The sequence below is a fragment of the Ammospiza caudacuta genome, chromosome 10 (assembly GCF_027887145.1).
Source record: "Ammospiza caudacuta isolate bAmmCau1 chromosome 10, bAmmCau1.pri, whole genome shotgun sequence".
Lineage (NCBI taxonomy): Eukaryota > Metazoa > Chordata > Aves > Passeriformes > Passerellidae > Ammospiza > Ammospiza caudacuta.
Window position 1 is genome coordinate 16,598,641 of NC_080602.1, and position 15,719 is coordinate 16,614,359.

At 42.8% G+C, this 15,719-nt stretch overlaps 1 protein-coding gene across 2 annotated transcripts in view; it reads left to right on the forward strand.

The window, feature by feature from the left end:
* Window positions 1-15,426, forward strand: part of LOC131561798 (tropomodulin-2) — a 32,800-nt gene extending 17,374 nt beyond the window's left edge. For both annotated transcript variants that reach the window (XM_058811221.1, XM_058811220.1), the window contains exons 4-10: window positions 5,687-5,809; window positions 6,852-6,938; window positions 9,584-9,714; window positions 10,286-10,393; window positions 10,664-10,807; window positions 11,112-11,256; window positions 13,271-15,426. In XM_058811221.1, the coding sequence (XP_058667204.1) occupies window positions 5,687-5,809; window positions 6,852-6,938; window positions 9,584-9,714; window positions 10,286-10,393; window positions 10,664-10,807; window positions 11,112-11,256; window positions 13,271-13,305 (773 nt within the window). In that variant the 3' untranslated portion in view covers window positions 13,306-15,426. The remainder of the gene's footprint in view (window positions 1-5,686; window positions 5,810-6,851; window positions 6,939-9,583; window positions 9,715-10,285; window positions 10,394-10,663; window positions 10,808-11,111; window positions 11,257-13,270) is intronic.
* Window positions 15,427-15,719: the final 293 nt, after the last annotated feature.

Sequence of the window (15,719 nt, forward strand, 5' to 3'; positions counted from 1 at the left end):
CTGCTTGCTTTTCTAAGACTCTCTTTTAGTCACTCACGACTTTGCCAAACTTGCACAGTTCACAGTGAAATTTCCCATGCTGAGAGGCTGCCTCGAGTTGGATTTTTGGAAAGTGTCAGCAAAAAGGACTTAGCTGCTTCCAAGAACAAGATTAGGAGAAAACACATTGTTTTATCCATCTAGAGCAAATTTTTCCAGCTGATTTTTTTATGACCTGCAGTGCCTCCATGCTTTGAAGAGAAGACTTGAAATGGAATCCCCAGGGAAATATACTCAAGTCTGGCATCCTCAAAATATTGTGCTTTCTTGTGCTTCCAGTTTGTTGTAGCATTCTGCAAGCATTCCCCCTGCAGTGAGTGCTGCTCCAGCTCATGTGGCAGCTCAGCAGTGCCCAGAGGGACCTGGCATGGCTGGGCTCTCAGGATGCTCTTGAAATTCTCATCTGAGAGGAATTTCCTCCATGTCACACCACGACCAAGGGCAGGGAGGCTCTCTCCTGCTCTGACCGACCTCCCCTCCCTTTGTAAGGGCACTGCAAAGGAGAAAAAAGAGCAAAGAGCCAGCAGAGAGGCTGGGGCAGAGGTGGAGGGGGGGTTTGAGGAGCTGTGTGAATATTCCAGGATGAAGGATTAGATGTGGCAGCTCTGGGGAAAGGAGCTGTAGAGGAGAGCAGTGGTAAGGAAGGGAGGGGAGAAGAAAGGGAGGTGGTGGGAAGGGTCAGGACTCAAAGATTTTCAAAACCAGGAGATGTAGGGGATGGGGAAGGCACAGGGGGCAATGAGGGAAGGAAAAGAGGAGAAGAATGTGCTGGGTAGGAGAAAAGAGGCCAGAAGGGAACATAACTCGTGTGATATTCAGCTCTGCCCACATTTCAAAGGTCTTTGGTGTCCAGGAGGACCTGACGTGCAGTGGCACAGTTTGAGTTTCTTCCTCCTCTAGCACCATTCCACATCAGACATGGATCTTTCTGCTGGATTGGTCGAGTGAGAATCCAGGATACTGGGTTACTAACTTCTGATAATCCATGTGAGGGTCTGAAGAAATTCTGGGCTTCCTTCTGTTTTAAAAAAGTACAGGTTGGCTTTGGTTTATTTTTGTTTGAGCCCGCATACTTTCCAGGAGAGCTCTTTGAAGGGTTTTGCTGCAGTGGCAGCATCACAGCATGCTGATCAAAGCCAAGGATACTCGTGCAACTTGAGTTCACTTTTTGTGTTTATGCACAATAGATTTGACAGCTTTGGAATGCTTATCTCTGCAGCCTTCCTAGTCCATTGTCATAGTTTTTAAGGCATAGAATATGCTGACACTAATCCAAGAGCAGCAGAACAACAACAATTATGATACTGCATTTTTATTACTGCTGGTGTTCAGCTCCATGCTTACTTGAACTTGGAATGTTTTCTTCTTCATAATACAAATTTATCCTTGGTAAGAACTAATTTAGCTCCATTTTTATAGAATATTTGTAGGGAGGTGTTTAAGAAAGCATCAACAGAAAAGAATAGTGTAAAATGAAAAAAGTGAATCAGGTGCCTGTCTTAGGCAAGGCAGATTTCCAGGATTATTGAATTTCACTCCCAAGGTCAGTGTAGCATTCTGTAATTGAGAACAAACAGGCACTCACTGTGCTCAGTGATTCATTGAGAAGTCAGAAGTAGTAAGTGTAACCAGGTCTTTTCTTGAAAATACAATGATCTGAGTTACACTATATAGGGAAAGAAAGTACATTATTGTTTTACAATTATGGTAGAAAATGCATTTGTATTATAAAACTAAGTCAATATCCTTAAAAAATCCTCCCATAAATGTGCATATGGTAATTAATTATTACTGTATAAAAGGTGGAGATCTCATTTCCTTGCTTTAATCTGACATTGCTTTAATGGGGGCATTTGCACAATGCAGGAAAAGAGAACCTGGCTGAACCAAGTGGCAAAATGAAATCTGTGGTTTCATGACTGTTCCCAGTGAATTTCTTTTTTTTAATGGAGAATTTGCTTTCCTTTTACCTGATCCACATTTCTGTGTCTCTCTGTAGTGCCTCCCCCTGAATCCTCTTCCCTCTGGCTGTCAATGGATTTTGTTTCTGTAGCCTCTTTTGAGGAAAGCCATCTCCTATTTCTGTCTCAATAGAAGTCTTGTTTCTGCAGTGGGTGAAAAGGAGTAGCTCTGCTGTTAAACTGAGCCAAGACAAAACTCTGCTCACTGCACTCACACTCAGCAAGGCCCTGGTTTGTAATCAGCTGCCTCAGCCATCCCCCAGGGCACCCCAGACACTTTTGGCCAGTTTGACCAAAGGAAGGGGAGAATTGCAGTGATGAACACTTAAAATTACACACTGAAAGAAAGCACTTGGGATTCCACACACTTTGGGTTTCTGTGCTTGTGTAAAAATAAAATTATATTTTACTACAGTTAAGCAAAAAAAATATTATTCTTATGCAGAATTGTGGTTGCTTTTGTCTTGTTAACAACAAAGTAGCTCAAGTTATGTATAAACAGAACTTCTGTCACTGTGTTTTTCATTGGTAGAAAGTTAAGCTACTACTATTAAAACTTAGCATAGAACATTAGCATATTCTGGAGGCAAAATATAGCACAGCCAACATTAATTATACCAGATAGAATAAAATAATAATAAAATGCCTTCTAAACCACAGTGTGAATATAAAGAACATCAAGAGCAGCAGCCTTTCTTCATAAATCTCACTTTATAATAATAAAATGTCACTATTCCTCCAAGGCTTCTTCCAAGTAATAAATTTTAAGTTGGACCATTGAATCAAGGAAGCCACAATCCATATTTTATTTTGTCAGTGAATTCCATGATGCACTGGATAATGAATTTACAATGTACAGATGTGGGACTAGGAGACACCTCCTGAATCTTTAAACTGTGTCTTTAAATAATGAAGGAAAACAGGTTGACAGCTGTCTATAAACAGACACACAGGCTTTGCAGCTGGTGGACAGGTAATAAATTCCTAAAAACATGCTAAATACAGAAGGTTTTCTAACCTCCATCTGCTGTGCTACAGCATCTCTTCACAGTGGAATGTTCTTATCTAGATTGCAGTAAAATGAATATTTTTAAACACCACTGGATGCCAGCAAGACCCACATACATTAAAGATATATATTACTGTCTTTGACATGACCTTGCCCCTTTGAATATTTCATAGAACCAAGAATAGAATTTTTTTTCTGAAACATTTGCAGAGAATGCATTAAATGAAGCTATCATTGCGAATCATATACACATTTAACGAGATTCAGGCTGGTGTCCAAGAATTACATATGCCTGAAACAAATGTTTAAAATTGTATTCCTATATATGTGAACTGTACAGCAAAGGTATGAGCCTCTAGAGGCTTCCATTACCCCTTGATTTCTTGCTATGCAAGGCACTTGACCTTCGCATATCCAAAGTCCTTAAAGACCAAATACACCACATACTGTGCCCAGTTTAGTCCAAACTCAAGGTCCTGTGTGCCTTTGCAATGTTGTGTGTGAAAGCACAGACTTGGATCAGTGTTTGTTGAAAGTGTGACTGGGGTTTGGGTCTGGGGAGATGTGGAACTGCTGCTGCAGAGCAGCCTTATCAGTCAGGATAAAGATTCCCTCGATGCCTCAACCAACCTACTGAATACTCAAAACTCAGGTGGAATCACCGGTGACCTGAAAGGAAAACACTTTCTGGGCAGTATTCCTCACTATTCATTGCTTACTCAGATACTCTGATTGATTTTGGTTTTCTAGCCCTCAGCACAGTAATGAATATTTTTCCTCAAGTCAGGTTAAGTCTTGGTCAGTGGTGTCTGGATAGTGCTGCCATCCAACACTTCAGGTTAGGGGGTGGCACAGAGAGGGTCTGAATTCTGCCCAGCTGTGCTGCTGGTAAATCTGGAGAGCATGACTGACCCATCTTTGTAGTGTTTCTTACCCCAGATTTCCACTTGATTTTTGTTTGATGCTGCTGGGATGGCTGTGCTTAATTGCTGTGACCTAATGCAGTCACAGTTAGAATGGTCCTTACCTTTCACCCACCAAAGGCTTTTATCTTCTTGAAGCCTTTTCTAAAAGGATTACTTACTTAAAGTATCACATGAAAAAATAAATCATACCGTGATACTACTTTGACTTCCTGCATAATTTTTTGTCCAATTTCTACTCAGAAGTAGTTTAGCCTTGGTAGAAATATCTCTAAGGTAAATAATGTGAATCATGTATCAATAAACCTTGCCAGAGTTTCAGAAATATCAATTAAAGTTTTTTCTGAGCTTACTCAGTGACTTCAGTCATGAAAGCTGACAGCATAAAAATGGCTGTAGACAAACTTGTATAAAAGATATAAATGAATTGGAAATTACAACATGAAAATGATACTTTGGACCATAATGGGGAAAAATGAAGTCACAGAAGTGTTGAAAAAAACAGAGGCCAAACATCTGTAATTCAGTACTAAATATCAGAATCGCATTCATGAATGGTAACAATATGACTAATAGAGTTAAAATTAAACTATTTTAGAGACATTTCAGAAAGCCACAGGACTAGATGTAATGCTTCAAGCATTATTTCTAGAGTGTAAAAAGCTGCACAAAATGAAAATTTAAAGCTGACAGTGGCCAAAGCTGCCTGCACCAAAGATCATCATTGCAGCAGGATTAATTAAAGCCTGCTTGAGAAGGAGTTGTTAGGGACAAGGTGAGGGCAACGATGGCACAGGGGACAGTTGATCATGGGGATTCCCTCAATTATTGGAGCAATGGCTCTGTCTGATCCTGGGGATCATCCAGCCCTGCCCTGGCTGTGGGGGCTGCTCAGGAAAGCTGAGTGGGAGAAAAGCCCAGCAGTGCTGGTGCCTCGAGTGCAGCTCCAGCTCTGACTCCAATTTGCAGTTCCATCATCCCAGGGCTGAGGTTAACCACCATAGCAGCCTGAAGGAGTAGTGGAACTTGTTGTGCTGTTCCTGGATTTATCCTGCATTTTCCCCATTTCACAGACAGGCCAGTGACCTCAGCCTTGGGGGAATATTGCATGGAAACACATATCTGCTAACCCAAAGGTTTCAGCAGGATACAGAGCGAAACAAATATGCCAGGAGTCTTTCTTGGGCAACATGTGGTTCAGTTCAGACTTTTCAGGCCTGCACAAATGATCAGGGTAAGGCTATTTATGTGAATGATCAGCAGGGGACACAGAGGGAAAATACTCTGGAGGGGCTGGGAATTAAACTGAGTTACTGGAAGAAAATAGGTTTGCTGAGCTTTCAGGATCATGTATGGAAGTTCATGAACTGAAAGATTCTTGCAGTAGGATGGTTTTAACTGCTCCTGGTGCCTCATTTAAATATAAGGATGAAATTTCTGCAAGGTTTTTGTGTAGACCTGATTCTGCCTATTTAAGGACACAGGACCTTCAGAAAAATCCCAGCTGGGACTCCTCCTGAGAGCAAATTCCCAAAATAACAATCACCAACAAAGAGCAGTAATCTGCACCTTTTATTTTTAGACTTATTAAGATCCTGGTGTGGAGGATAACATCAAGTAAGAAAGAGAAAAACATGCCTGTGATAATATTTCCAAGCAGTTCCACTGTCACAGACCTATTCCTCTGCTGCCAGGAGGCAAAGAAGTTGTTCCAATAATTCATTACTCACTCTGGCTTTTTTTCTTTATCTTAGGCAAAATATTTATCCCTAAAGAGAAGCCCGTGGAAACACGCACGGAAGAGAAGGTGACCCTGGATCCAGAGCTGGAAGAGGCCCTGGCCAGTGCTTCTGATACTGAGCTCTATGACCTTGCAGGTTAGAAACACACAGATGTGATCCTCCCTCGTGTGCAGCCCTGCTCTGGCCACAGCTGCCACCAGGAGTGTCCCGTGATGGCCCCTGGTGCTGCTCACATGGGTCACACATTGCCCAGGATGGTTGAAGCAGGACTCAGCAGCTGCTGCATTTCAGACTTCTCTGCTTAAAGCTGATATGTCAGGCCAGGGGGGAGATGAAGCAGCTCATGAGATTTGGGGAAGGGAAGGGTGAACAGTGCACTGCAGGCTGGGGTGCTGGCACTGTAATGGAAGTGACTGATCCCATTATATCCACATTGTTTGTAACATACTGCAGCCACCTCCTCTCAACTCTGACATCCCAAATAGCCAGATGAGCTTGTTAGAGTGGATAAAGATCCTGAATCCATGAGGAAATTTGGAATCTAACCCCTTAAATGAGAAAATTGGTTGCCAGGTGATTAGACCTGGGTATCTTCACCACTCTGATTATTTTCCAAGCACATTAGTATTGATGTGCTTCCATTGGAAACCCTGGTGGGAATGGCAATGCATTAAGCTCATCACATGTACAGTGAGATTCTCAGATGCACCAAACAATAGAACATATAAGTAATAAGAAATTCTGGTTGTATATTAGGGAAGGAAAGTGATTAGGAGTGTAGCATTGAAACAATTTACAGGGAGGTGGTGGGATGTCCATGCCTGGGTGTTTTCAGACTCCAGCAGACAAAGCCATGGCTGACCTCATTAGTGCTGGCAGCGCTCCTGCCTGAGGGAGAGGCTGGACAGGATGACCCACAGTGCTTCCTTCCAGCTGGCACTTCTGGGATATGCAGTCTACATTGACTTGATTGTCCAAAAATCTATATTGGAAGTGTCTGTGTCTCCAGAATTTGTAGCCCAAAAGACTCTCCCCACAAGCAGGCATGACACACACAGCATTTTATAAAGGGGATTTTGTTTGGGGAACTAAACTACGATTTGTAGCAGACACTGTCCTGCAGTCTGTGTTCCTGTCATTAACATTGTATCCTCTTGCTGCTGTTTACACATTTCAGCTGTTCTTGGAGTGCACAACATGGTCAACAACCCAAAATTTGATGAAGCAGGAGCCCGTGGTAAAGATGGAAAAGGAATCGTGAGAAGTAAGCAAGCAGATTTCTCTTGTGGGCTGCATGTCATCTCTAGGGACTTCTACAGCTGTAGGTGGGCTCTGTTGGTCTAATTTAGTGTAATGTCACTGGAACCAACTTTGATTGATCTAACTCATCATGAAAGGTGACTTTTTAAAAGTAAATATGATCTTAAAATTCATTATAACAACAGTAGTGTACAAACAGATGATTCCTAAGGGAATTTCTTTTCCTAGAGAGCAGTATCTGGCTCTGCAGAGGTGTTTGAAAGAGTGGGAGTATTTAAGAGGCCAAGACATATAAATTTCCATTCCATTTCAGTTTAGGCAGCAGGCAGAAAACAGAGTGAGCTGTGGCTAAGAATTGGCTGCAGTTCAGGCCAGGCCATTTTGCCCCAAATACCTGCATTAACACACCTGAAAAATTATTGTAACCATAAATAATGTGGTTATTTGAACCACAAGGGCTCAAATGTGGCAGAATCCCTGTCAGAGTCACATCTGTGACCAGGGTCACCTTGAGCTGCATTCACAGGGAGGCAAAGCCTGCCTGGATGTGCTCCTGCCCAGCCACTGCCTCTGATCTCCCACCTGCACCTGGCTCCTGGGGCAGTGGTGCAGAGGGTGCCTGTTCTGTGCCTCCCTAGGGACACAGGAAATGGAATAATTCTGGAAATCCCCCAAGAGAAACAGCTGCAGTTACTAAAAACAAATCCAGAAATGTTTGCACTGAATAAACAGACCCTTGGTGAATCTGATCTGAGCTCAGCAGCCCGCAGGAGGCTGGATGGAGGGAGAAATGGAGCATCTGAATTCCAAGCTTTCCTTGAGAGCTGCCAAGCCTTGATCCAGAGCTTGTCACCTCCAGGCCCTGGATATCTAATGGGCTAAACTTTACTTTTTAAGACAAAACTGTGGAATGCCCTTTTCTAGGGAAACAGCACTCAAAAAATGTTTTCTTCTCCTCAGGCCATGAGAAGAGCAGCTATCTGTACCAAGGGCTTTCCTTTCCATCTTCCATTGCTGCAGGGGAGGTGGGGAAGCAGACAGGACCCCATGTCACTTCATTTTTCTCAGGATAAAGCTGCTCTGCAGGCCTTCCCAGTGGGGCCTTGTGTGAGCTGCCATCTATCTCATAACAGGCAACTGCCTGCATTACTAATCCTCCTAGATTTCAGAATATTTTTGTTGTACTAAGTCAAAAAGTCAGCTATGTGAGTCAGCTAAACTATGCTCCAATCACAGACCTATGAACCAGAAAATCACCATCATATCACTATTCTTTGGTCCAAAAGCAATACCTTGCCTTAGCCAAGTGAAATGCTCCAGTAAAAATTTGCTCATCAATGTGGCAAAACAGCACCATGATTAAAGAAACAAGAAAAACTCATGGAAAGCAACAAGAAGTAGAAAATGAAAATTCCTCCTGGCTTTAGCCTGAGTACACTGGGATGTCTAACCTGAGGACAGGGTGCTTGTGTCTGCCCTGCTCCCAGTCTGGCAGGGTGTTGCCACAAGTGCAAAAAAGCTTTGCTTTTTTTGTTTACTTTCTGTCCTTGCATCCAAGGTGAATTCTCTAAATGTGGTTTTCAATTCCCAGCTCCCTAGAAAGGCTGAAGTGTTATCAGGGATATGTGAGATCTCTCAAGAAATTAGTAAAAAGAGGTTTGGCATCAAAGGGAGCAGAGTGAAAACCAGCTCAAGATTTGTCTATGACCATCTCTACTATGAGTATGAGCTCTAAATAGGATGTGGTTTTCTTTTGGCCCATGATATGACATGAACCTTTACCCATTGCAATGAACAGCAATGTGTACTACACTGAGACTTGAACACAAATCTTCAAGACCTCTCCCTGTCTGGAGCATGAAATAAAAGGATTCAAACATACTTGTGGTCAGCAGCATTCTAGTGGCTTGGGAGGTCAGGGTTAATAAATTAATCTCCACAATTGTATGCATGGGAATTGGAAGTACTAATTATGTTCTAAGCTATGATTTTTATGCATCTCTGAGAATATTTATAGCTCATAGCTTCCAGCACTAAATACCACAGTTCTTTGGAACATGACTACTCAAAGATTTCATAAATCTTGGTGCTGGCAGACAGACTTACTTTTCATGCTTTGATGGTTTTATTATTTTAAAAGTGCAGATGTTGCAATTTTACAAGGGCTAATTGAATTTATAGTAAGCTGAGATAGTATCAGCTGGGAGGAGGAAACTGAGGGGCCTCCTGCTCTTGTTGCTTTGTGTAGCACAGTCTATTCCTAGGTGCAGGGACATTTTCTCACTACAGTGGGCAAGGTCTGAGCACACCTTTCTTTACAGATATTAGACACAGTATCACATCCCAAACAATACTCTTCAAAGCTGCTTTGGCTGCAGTTAATTGTGCAGGGATTTTGTATGAAGGAGGAGTTTGCCCTTGACAATGCTGCCCAGCCTGCCTGACCTCAGCCTCCAGTGCCAGCTCTGGGTGCACAGGGGGTGCAGAGGGCATGGCAGGGATAAAATGGGGATCATACTCCTACCTGCAGGTTTTGTGGCTCTCACAAACCCTTCTGGACTGCTGCAGTACAAACCTAAATGGGAATGGAACAGCCAGAGGGATGGTGCCTGTTCCTAGGCTGACATTTCATGAGATTTTGTGTTGCAGATGTGGTGAAAGGTGAAAAGGTCAAGCCCATCTTTGAGGAGCCACCTAATCCAACCAATGTGGAAGCAAGTTTACAAAGGATAAAAGCAAATGATCCCAGTCTCACAGAAGTTAATCTCAACAACATAAAGGTAGATGCTGTGGTTTTGTCCAAAGCCTGTGCCTTTTATCCTCATATTTTGTCTCTCTTTACTGTTCAGAAAAAGCAGGGCACGCAGGGAAGGGGTGGGGAAAGGAGGCTCCTGTTGCAGAGGCTCCAAGGTCATCAGTTCCTGATCATCCTGAATTAAATGCTGATTAAATGCCCCAGGGGTGACTCCCTTTGGCTGCCTTTCTCAGCAGATTGTGAAGGAAGATCTCTCATGGGTACTGTGCAATCATCACTGGCCAAATTCAATCAGCCCACACAGGCAAGAGGAGGAGGAGGAGCTGGCATTGGAGACTGCACAGCTGGCAGAGGAACAGAAAGTGGCTCAGAGAGGGTCACGTGCTGGCCTTGGCCTGACCCAGTTCTGGGCAGCGCTGGCATCTCAGGCACCTCCAGCCTCTGGGGGCCACTGTGCCCACTCTGGAAACCATCCTCAAACCATCAGGGCTGTTTCCTTTGCATAGACTGTGCTTGTTCATCAATCAGTTTCATAATAACTAAAATCAGCAGTGTGATTGGCTTTCCTAATCCCTGGATTTGTCTTTTTACCCTAGAATATTCCTATTCCAACACTGAAAGATTTTGCAAAAGCTCTGGAAACCAACACACATGTGAAGACATTCAGTCTTGCAGCTACTCGAAGCAATGACCCCGTAGCCATTGTAAGTTTCAACATTACTGGGGGAAAAAAAAACACAACAAATTTTAAGTAGGTTCGTGTCTGCTTTAGGATACATTCTTTATTTTCCCTTGCAGGAATTCTCTATGGCTATGAAAAGCAGAAATATAATCTCTTCTGATCTACCTCTCCATTCTTCTAAGCATATTTATGTTTTATTTCTTGTTGGTACTAAGCTCTGTTTTGCAGATTCCCTGCTATTCCATGAAACTTTCAAGATGTTATCTCATGTTCCCTCTTTTTGGCCCTTCAGGCATTTGCAGATATGTTGAAAGTGAACAAAACACTGAAGAGTCTGAATGTAGAATCCAACTTCATCACTGGGACAGGGATTTTGGCACTGATTGATGCACTGAAAAAGAATGAATCCCTAACAGAGATTAAAATTGACAACCAGGTAAAGAGAGAATGTTGGGGAAGCTCACTTTTGTTTCTCTTCTATGTGGATTCCCAGAGGGTTCTACCAGGGGACTCTGGCAGAGTCAAGGCAGCCTCTGTGGCTCAGTCATGTCCCCAGTCAGTGCAACCAAAGGGTGGAAAACTTCTCAATAATTCTACTCAAAACCCAGGGCAAAATCCCCAGGGATGGGATTCTCTTTGTAGTTTGCAGGCCAGTACTTAAATGCAAGCACCTACTTCTCTCTGATATGAATGCAAATGTTTCCTTTTCTTTTGGGCATCCTTCACTACATCCCCGATAGAGGCAGCAGCTTGGGACAGCTGTAGAGATGGAGATTGCCAAGATGCTGGAGGAGAACTCCAGGATTCTCAAGTTTGGATACCAGTTCACAAAACAAGGTCCAAGAACCAGGGTAGCAGCAGCTATCACTAAAAACAACGATCTGGGTAAGCTGGCACTGCATTTACTCATCATTTCTTGGTGTGAGCCCAGCCCTGACCTTCCCAGGCACAGCTCTCCCTGTCTGCTCATTCAGATGGAATTTTGACCACAGCGTTATTCACACTGCTCCGTGTGAGGGGAGAGGCAAAGCTCCTCAGGCTCTAGAGCAGAAAACAGCAAAGATCTTACTGGGATTAGGAGCCACTATTTTTCTCCTGCTCCTTCTGGGGAGTTATTTCAGCCTTTTCTATGGAGTGTCCTAAATTTCTCCCTGCTCTATCAGCTGTTCTGGGCAGTACATGAGGAGTCAAACCCATCCTGTTTTCTCAGAGGACACAGAAGTCCTGACTTTGTTGTCCAGCCTGCCCAGCCAAGGGAGCAAACCAGACCCTCCTGCTTTTGTGACCAAGGACAGGCAAAGACAATAAACCCTGCAAGTGTCACCTGAGTGTGACATGCTCTGCCCTCAGTACACAGAATACACAGGAGATGACCAGGCAGAAGAAATTTAGAGTGAGAAGGGGAAAAAAGAAATTAACTTTGTATTTTTAATCAGTTCTGCTTCAGACTGGGGTATCAAACCATGATGTCTTTGTGAGTTTCAGCTTGGGTTTCTCTCTGTGGGAACTAAGATAAAAGTTGAGGTAAAACCTTTTTCTTTCACGCATGCTTTTAGGAGTTTGAAATTTTAATTTTTAGCAATATCTAAGCATTCCAACCATATACTATTTTTCCTGTCAGTGTCCCAGAAGGCTATTTGAAATATCCCATCTACAAATAGAGAAAAACCCTTTTTTCCCATTATTTCACCACTTGTCGTTAGACTTATGTCCTAATCTTTATTTTCCTGTGTTTGTGTTGTTTGGTTTTGTTCAGGATTTTGTAGGACAGAATTCCTAAAGGAATTCAATAAAATAAATGAACAAAACACTGAAAGCAGACACAAATGACTGATGCTACACTGCAGGCTTTGGAATAATGCAATCTGCCAAAAAGGCATGATGAAAAAAACCTCCTCTTAGTAAAGTAATGAGATGTTTAGTAATATATTGTTGTTATTGACTTTCTGTGGTGAAAAGCATTCATCCATCAAGTTCTACTGCTTTGTTCTGTGCTTCAGCCATTCAATATCAGGAACAGGACATGACACTGACATAACACTAAATTTTCTATCACACAAACAGGAGAACTTTGCAAATCTTATCTGGCCAGGTCAAAAAAGACTCAGTGTATTTTACTAGAATGTGGAGTAGCAAATGCTGCCCAACTAAACCTGCTCTATACCAGGTATAATATATCTTAAGTGCTGTAAAAATTCACACTTGTCAGAATAATCCTGCCCATAACACAAGGCTTACCACTCTGGTTTGCTAAAAGACAACTTCAGTCTATGTGGTTTCCAGTTAAAAAACAGAGTCAATTAACTGAATATCAGATGCAGTCAGAGGATGTGAAGTTTAAACAGGTAATTGAATGTCCAATATATTTTTTGCCAATATTAACTGATATTGGTACTTCAGAGTACTTCAAATTATTTTCTAAAAGAATATGACTATTGCTTACCTACAGTATACACTGTGCAATTACAGAAGTCATTAATTTTTGATGCCTAAATCTTAAATAATCCAGTGCACTGCAGACTAGAGCAGACCAGTATCAATTTAGCTGGAACACAGTGTCATTTGAAAGAACAATAAAACTGTAATAAAATCTAAATGGTATCACTGGAAGGAAGTGCAGGAAGTGGTGATTGTTTAATCATCTAAAACCTTTACCTCAGAATGTGATTTTTGTGGAAAATGTACTGATGTGAACACTTGGTGAAATTCTACAGTCGGCAGTACAAAAAACGCAGTTTGGGTACAATTATTTTGTTGTGCATGATGGTATATGGTACATATTGATTATGGTAATTCTTGTGAGCATTTCCCAGAAGCTGCTCCCTTCTGTGCTGGTTGCCTTGCTGGGGGGGTGTCTGTGCCCTCAGGGAGGCAGTGCTGACTCTCCTGTTCCCCACAGTGCGCAAGAAGCGGGTGGAAGGGGAGCGCCAGTAGCCACAGGACACCAGGCACGACTGGAGAGCACCACCACTGCAGCCCAGAGTGCTCACTGCTCAGAGGGGAAGGCACTGGAAAACTATTGCATTGGGAGTTGCTGGTTTCTGTCAATGTCTCTCCTTTTAACCTTGAAAACAGAGCCTGCTCATTCTTAATTTTCGTGGTTAATTTATTTCTTGTGAGAAAGGTTCATAGTTGGTTTGATTTTAATGAAGAAAATGGTTTGCAGTATCTGAAGCCAATATGCAGCATCTTAACTGTGTTACTGAGCATAACATATAGTGACTCTGACCCTTATTTTAGACACTTTTTGATATATAAAAATATCACCTTGTATATAGATAAGGGATTCTCTGCTGAAAATAGAAATTTTAGGGCCAAGTTCTGCAATGCCTTATGTTTGTGAATAATCCTTACCCATGTGTATAGTCCTGCTGAACTGAATCCTGCAAAGGGCTGCTCCCAGGAGTAGAGCTAGTGATGCCAGTACAGGTTTGCAGGTTGCCACCCCCGAGCCTCTCTCCTGCAGGGACCCGGGCAGCTGGAAGCACCTTGGAGCAGCTCCTGTGCCCCTGGTGGGTCTGCACCCGCCCAGCTCCCCGTGCAGGGTCACGCCTAGACGTGCAAACCTTGTCAAAGCGTACTTGTTTACATCAGCTTAGGTTAGCTGATCATTTTGCAATGTTACACTGATGTTTTTTATTCTTACTTCACATTGTAAAGTAATATTAGTGCTGCCAATCCCGTAGACATTGAATGTTTTGGATTTTTTTCCTAGGCCAACAAGTTTTTGTTTGCTACTAGAATGCACAGTTTACAGCTAGTGATCTTAACCTAAACAAGTATTCTGAGCAATATTTGTTTTGCTTTGAGCCATGAGTTTGACTTTTTTTAGTTCTGTATTTATGTACATTTGTTAGCATTATAGGACTGTTCTCAGGATCTTTTAGATGAAGATTAATTAAATGCTTAATCCAAGAGAGCCACTGTGCTACCAGGGAAAAAAAAAAAGACATTAAAGGGGTAGTTTGGACAGCCACATGACTGACATTCACATGCTGCAGCTGAGGTTTGGCCCTGTATCACAAGGCACATGAGTATTTGTGCCAGTGCTTGTTGTCACCTTATTGTAGGGGTTCCATACTGCTGTCTCTTTATCACAAAAGTTCCATACCTTCTTGGTGTTTCTCATGGACATCTCCTCAGAGCACTGCCTCTTTCTTCCTCACAAAGCAGCCAACTGACCCCAGTTCCCCTCTCACCCAGCCACCCCCTCTTTTATAGCATCTTTGTCTCATTGCTTACAGCTGTGGCCTGTTAAAGTCAGGCCTGCTCCCAATCTTTGATAATTGGCCCAGCTGCAACTCCTTAGGGGTGAGATTACTTTCTACACTATCTTTTTTTTTCCTTATATTCTATTCCCCTACAAGTGCTTATCTGAATAAGGGCAGATTTAAGCACATGCACAAATGCTTTGCTAAATCATGGCCTTAACTGATGTGCTGGACATTATCTCAACCCAGTGGGAAGCACTCACAGAGCAGCAGCTAACCCCAATGCTCAACAGCATTGAAATTTCAGTAAGAATGCAGTCTGATGTTTCATTTTGTGTAATTCACCATCTAAAACTACTCTTTGCCACAGTTGTATCACTGCCAACAGCTGACTGACAGCCAGAGGTGCATGCTGTGAGAGCCCAGGGATGCTCAGGTCAGGTGTGTCACACACCCCAAGCTTTCAGGAAGCTGCAGAAATGCTCCTGCAGCCAGAGCTGGGGCACAGTGGCATCTCTGAGACAGGGCTGCACACCACAGTCACTGCAGGATGCTCCTGAGCCAGCAGGGACTGCTGGGGGCACTGGGATCAGAGACCTGGTGATGCTTGGCACAGTTCCCTGAGTGATGTTGTCACCTTGCCAAGGTGTGAGCCAACAGGATGAACCCTCCCTCTGTGCCTTTTGTAAGGGAAATGAGAAGGTCCAAGCCAATGCTCTTCCTGTTGGATACTGGTCTTTGTAGTGGGATCCAAAGTGAATAACACTCACTGAAATCCCACTTAAAATACTTGGCTAAAGTGGTCTGCAGAGCTGGGATGTAAAGTGCAGCAGCCACAGTTTACTTCCCTGAGAAGTCTCTACAATTTACTTCCCTCCCAGTCTCTACAATTTCCACTTCTTCCCTTCCTCAGAATAAACTGAAACCTTTGCTTTGCAAGTAAAAAACAAAACACGCAGGGGAGCCTTGCTAAGGTTTTCCCTGGATCCGTGCAGGATTTGCTGTGAAAAACTTTGATCTCCCATTGAAAAGAAATTACAAGTTCTGTAATACAGTCATAACTCTGCATGGGCTCAAACAGAATCCTTAAAAACCATTTGGATTACAAGGAGAATACTGGGCTTTGCACCATGAAGT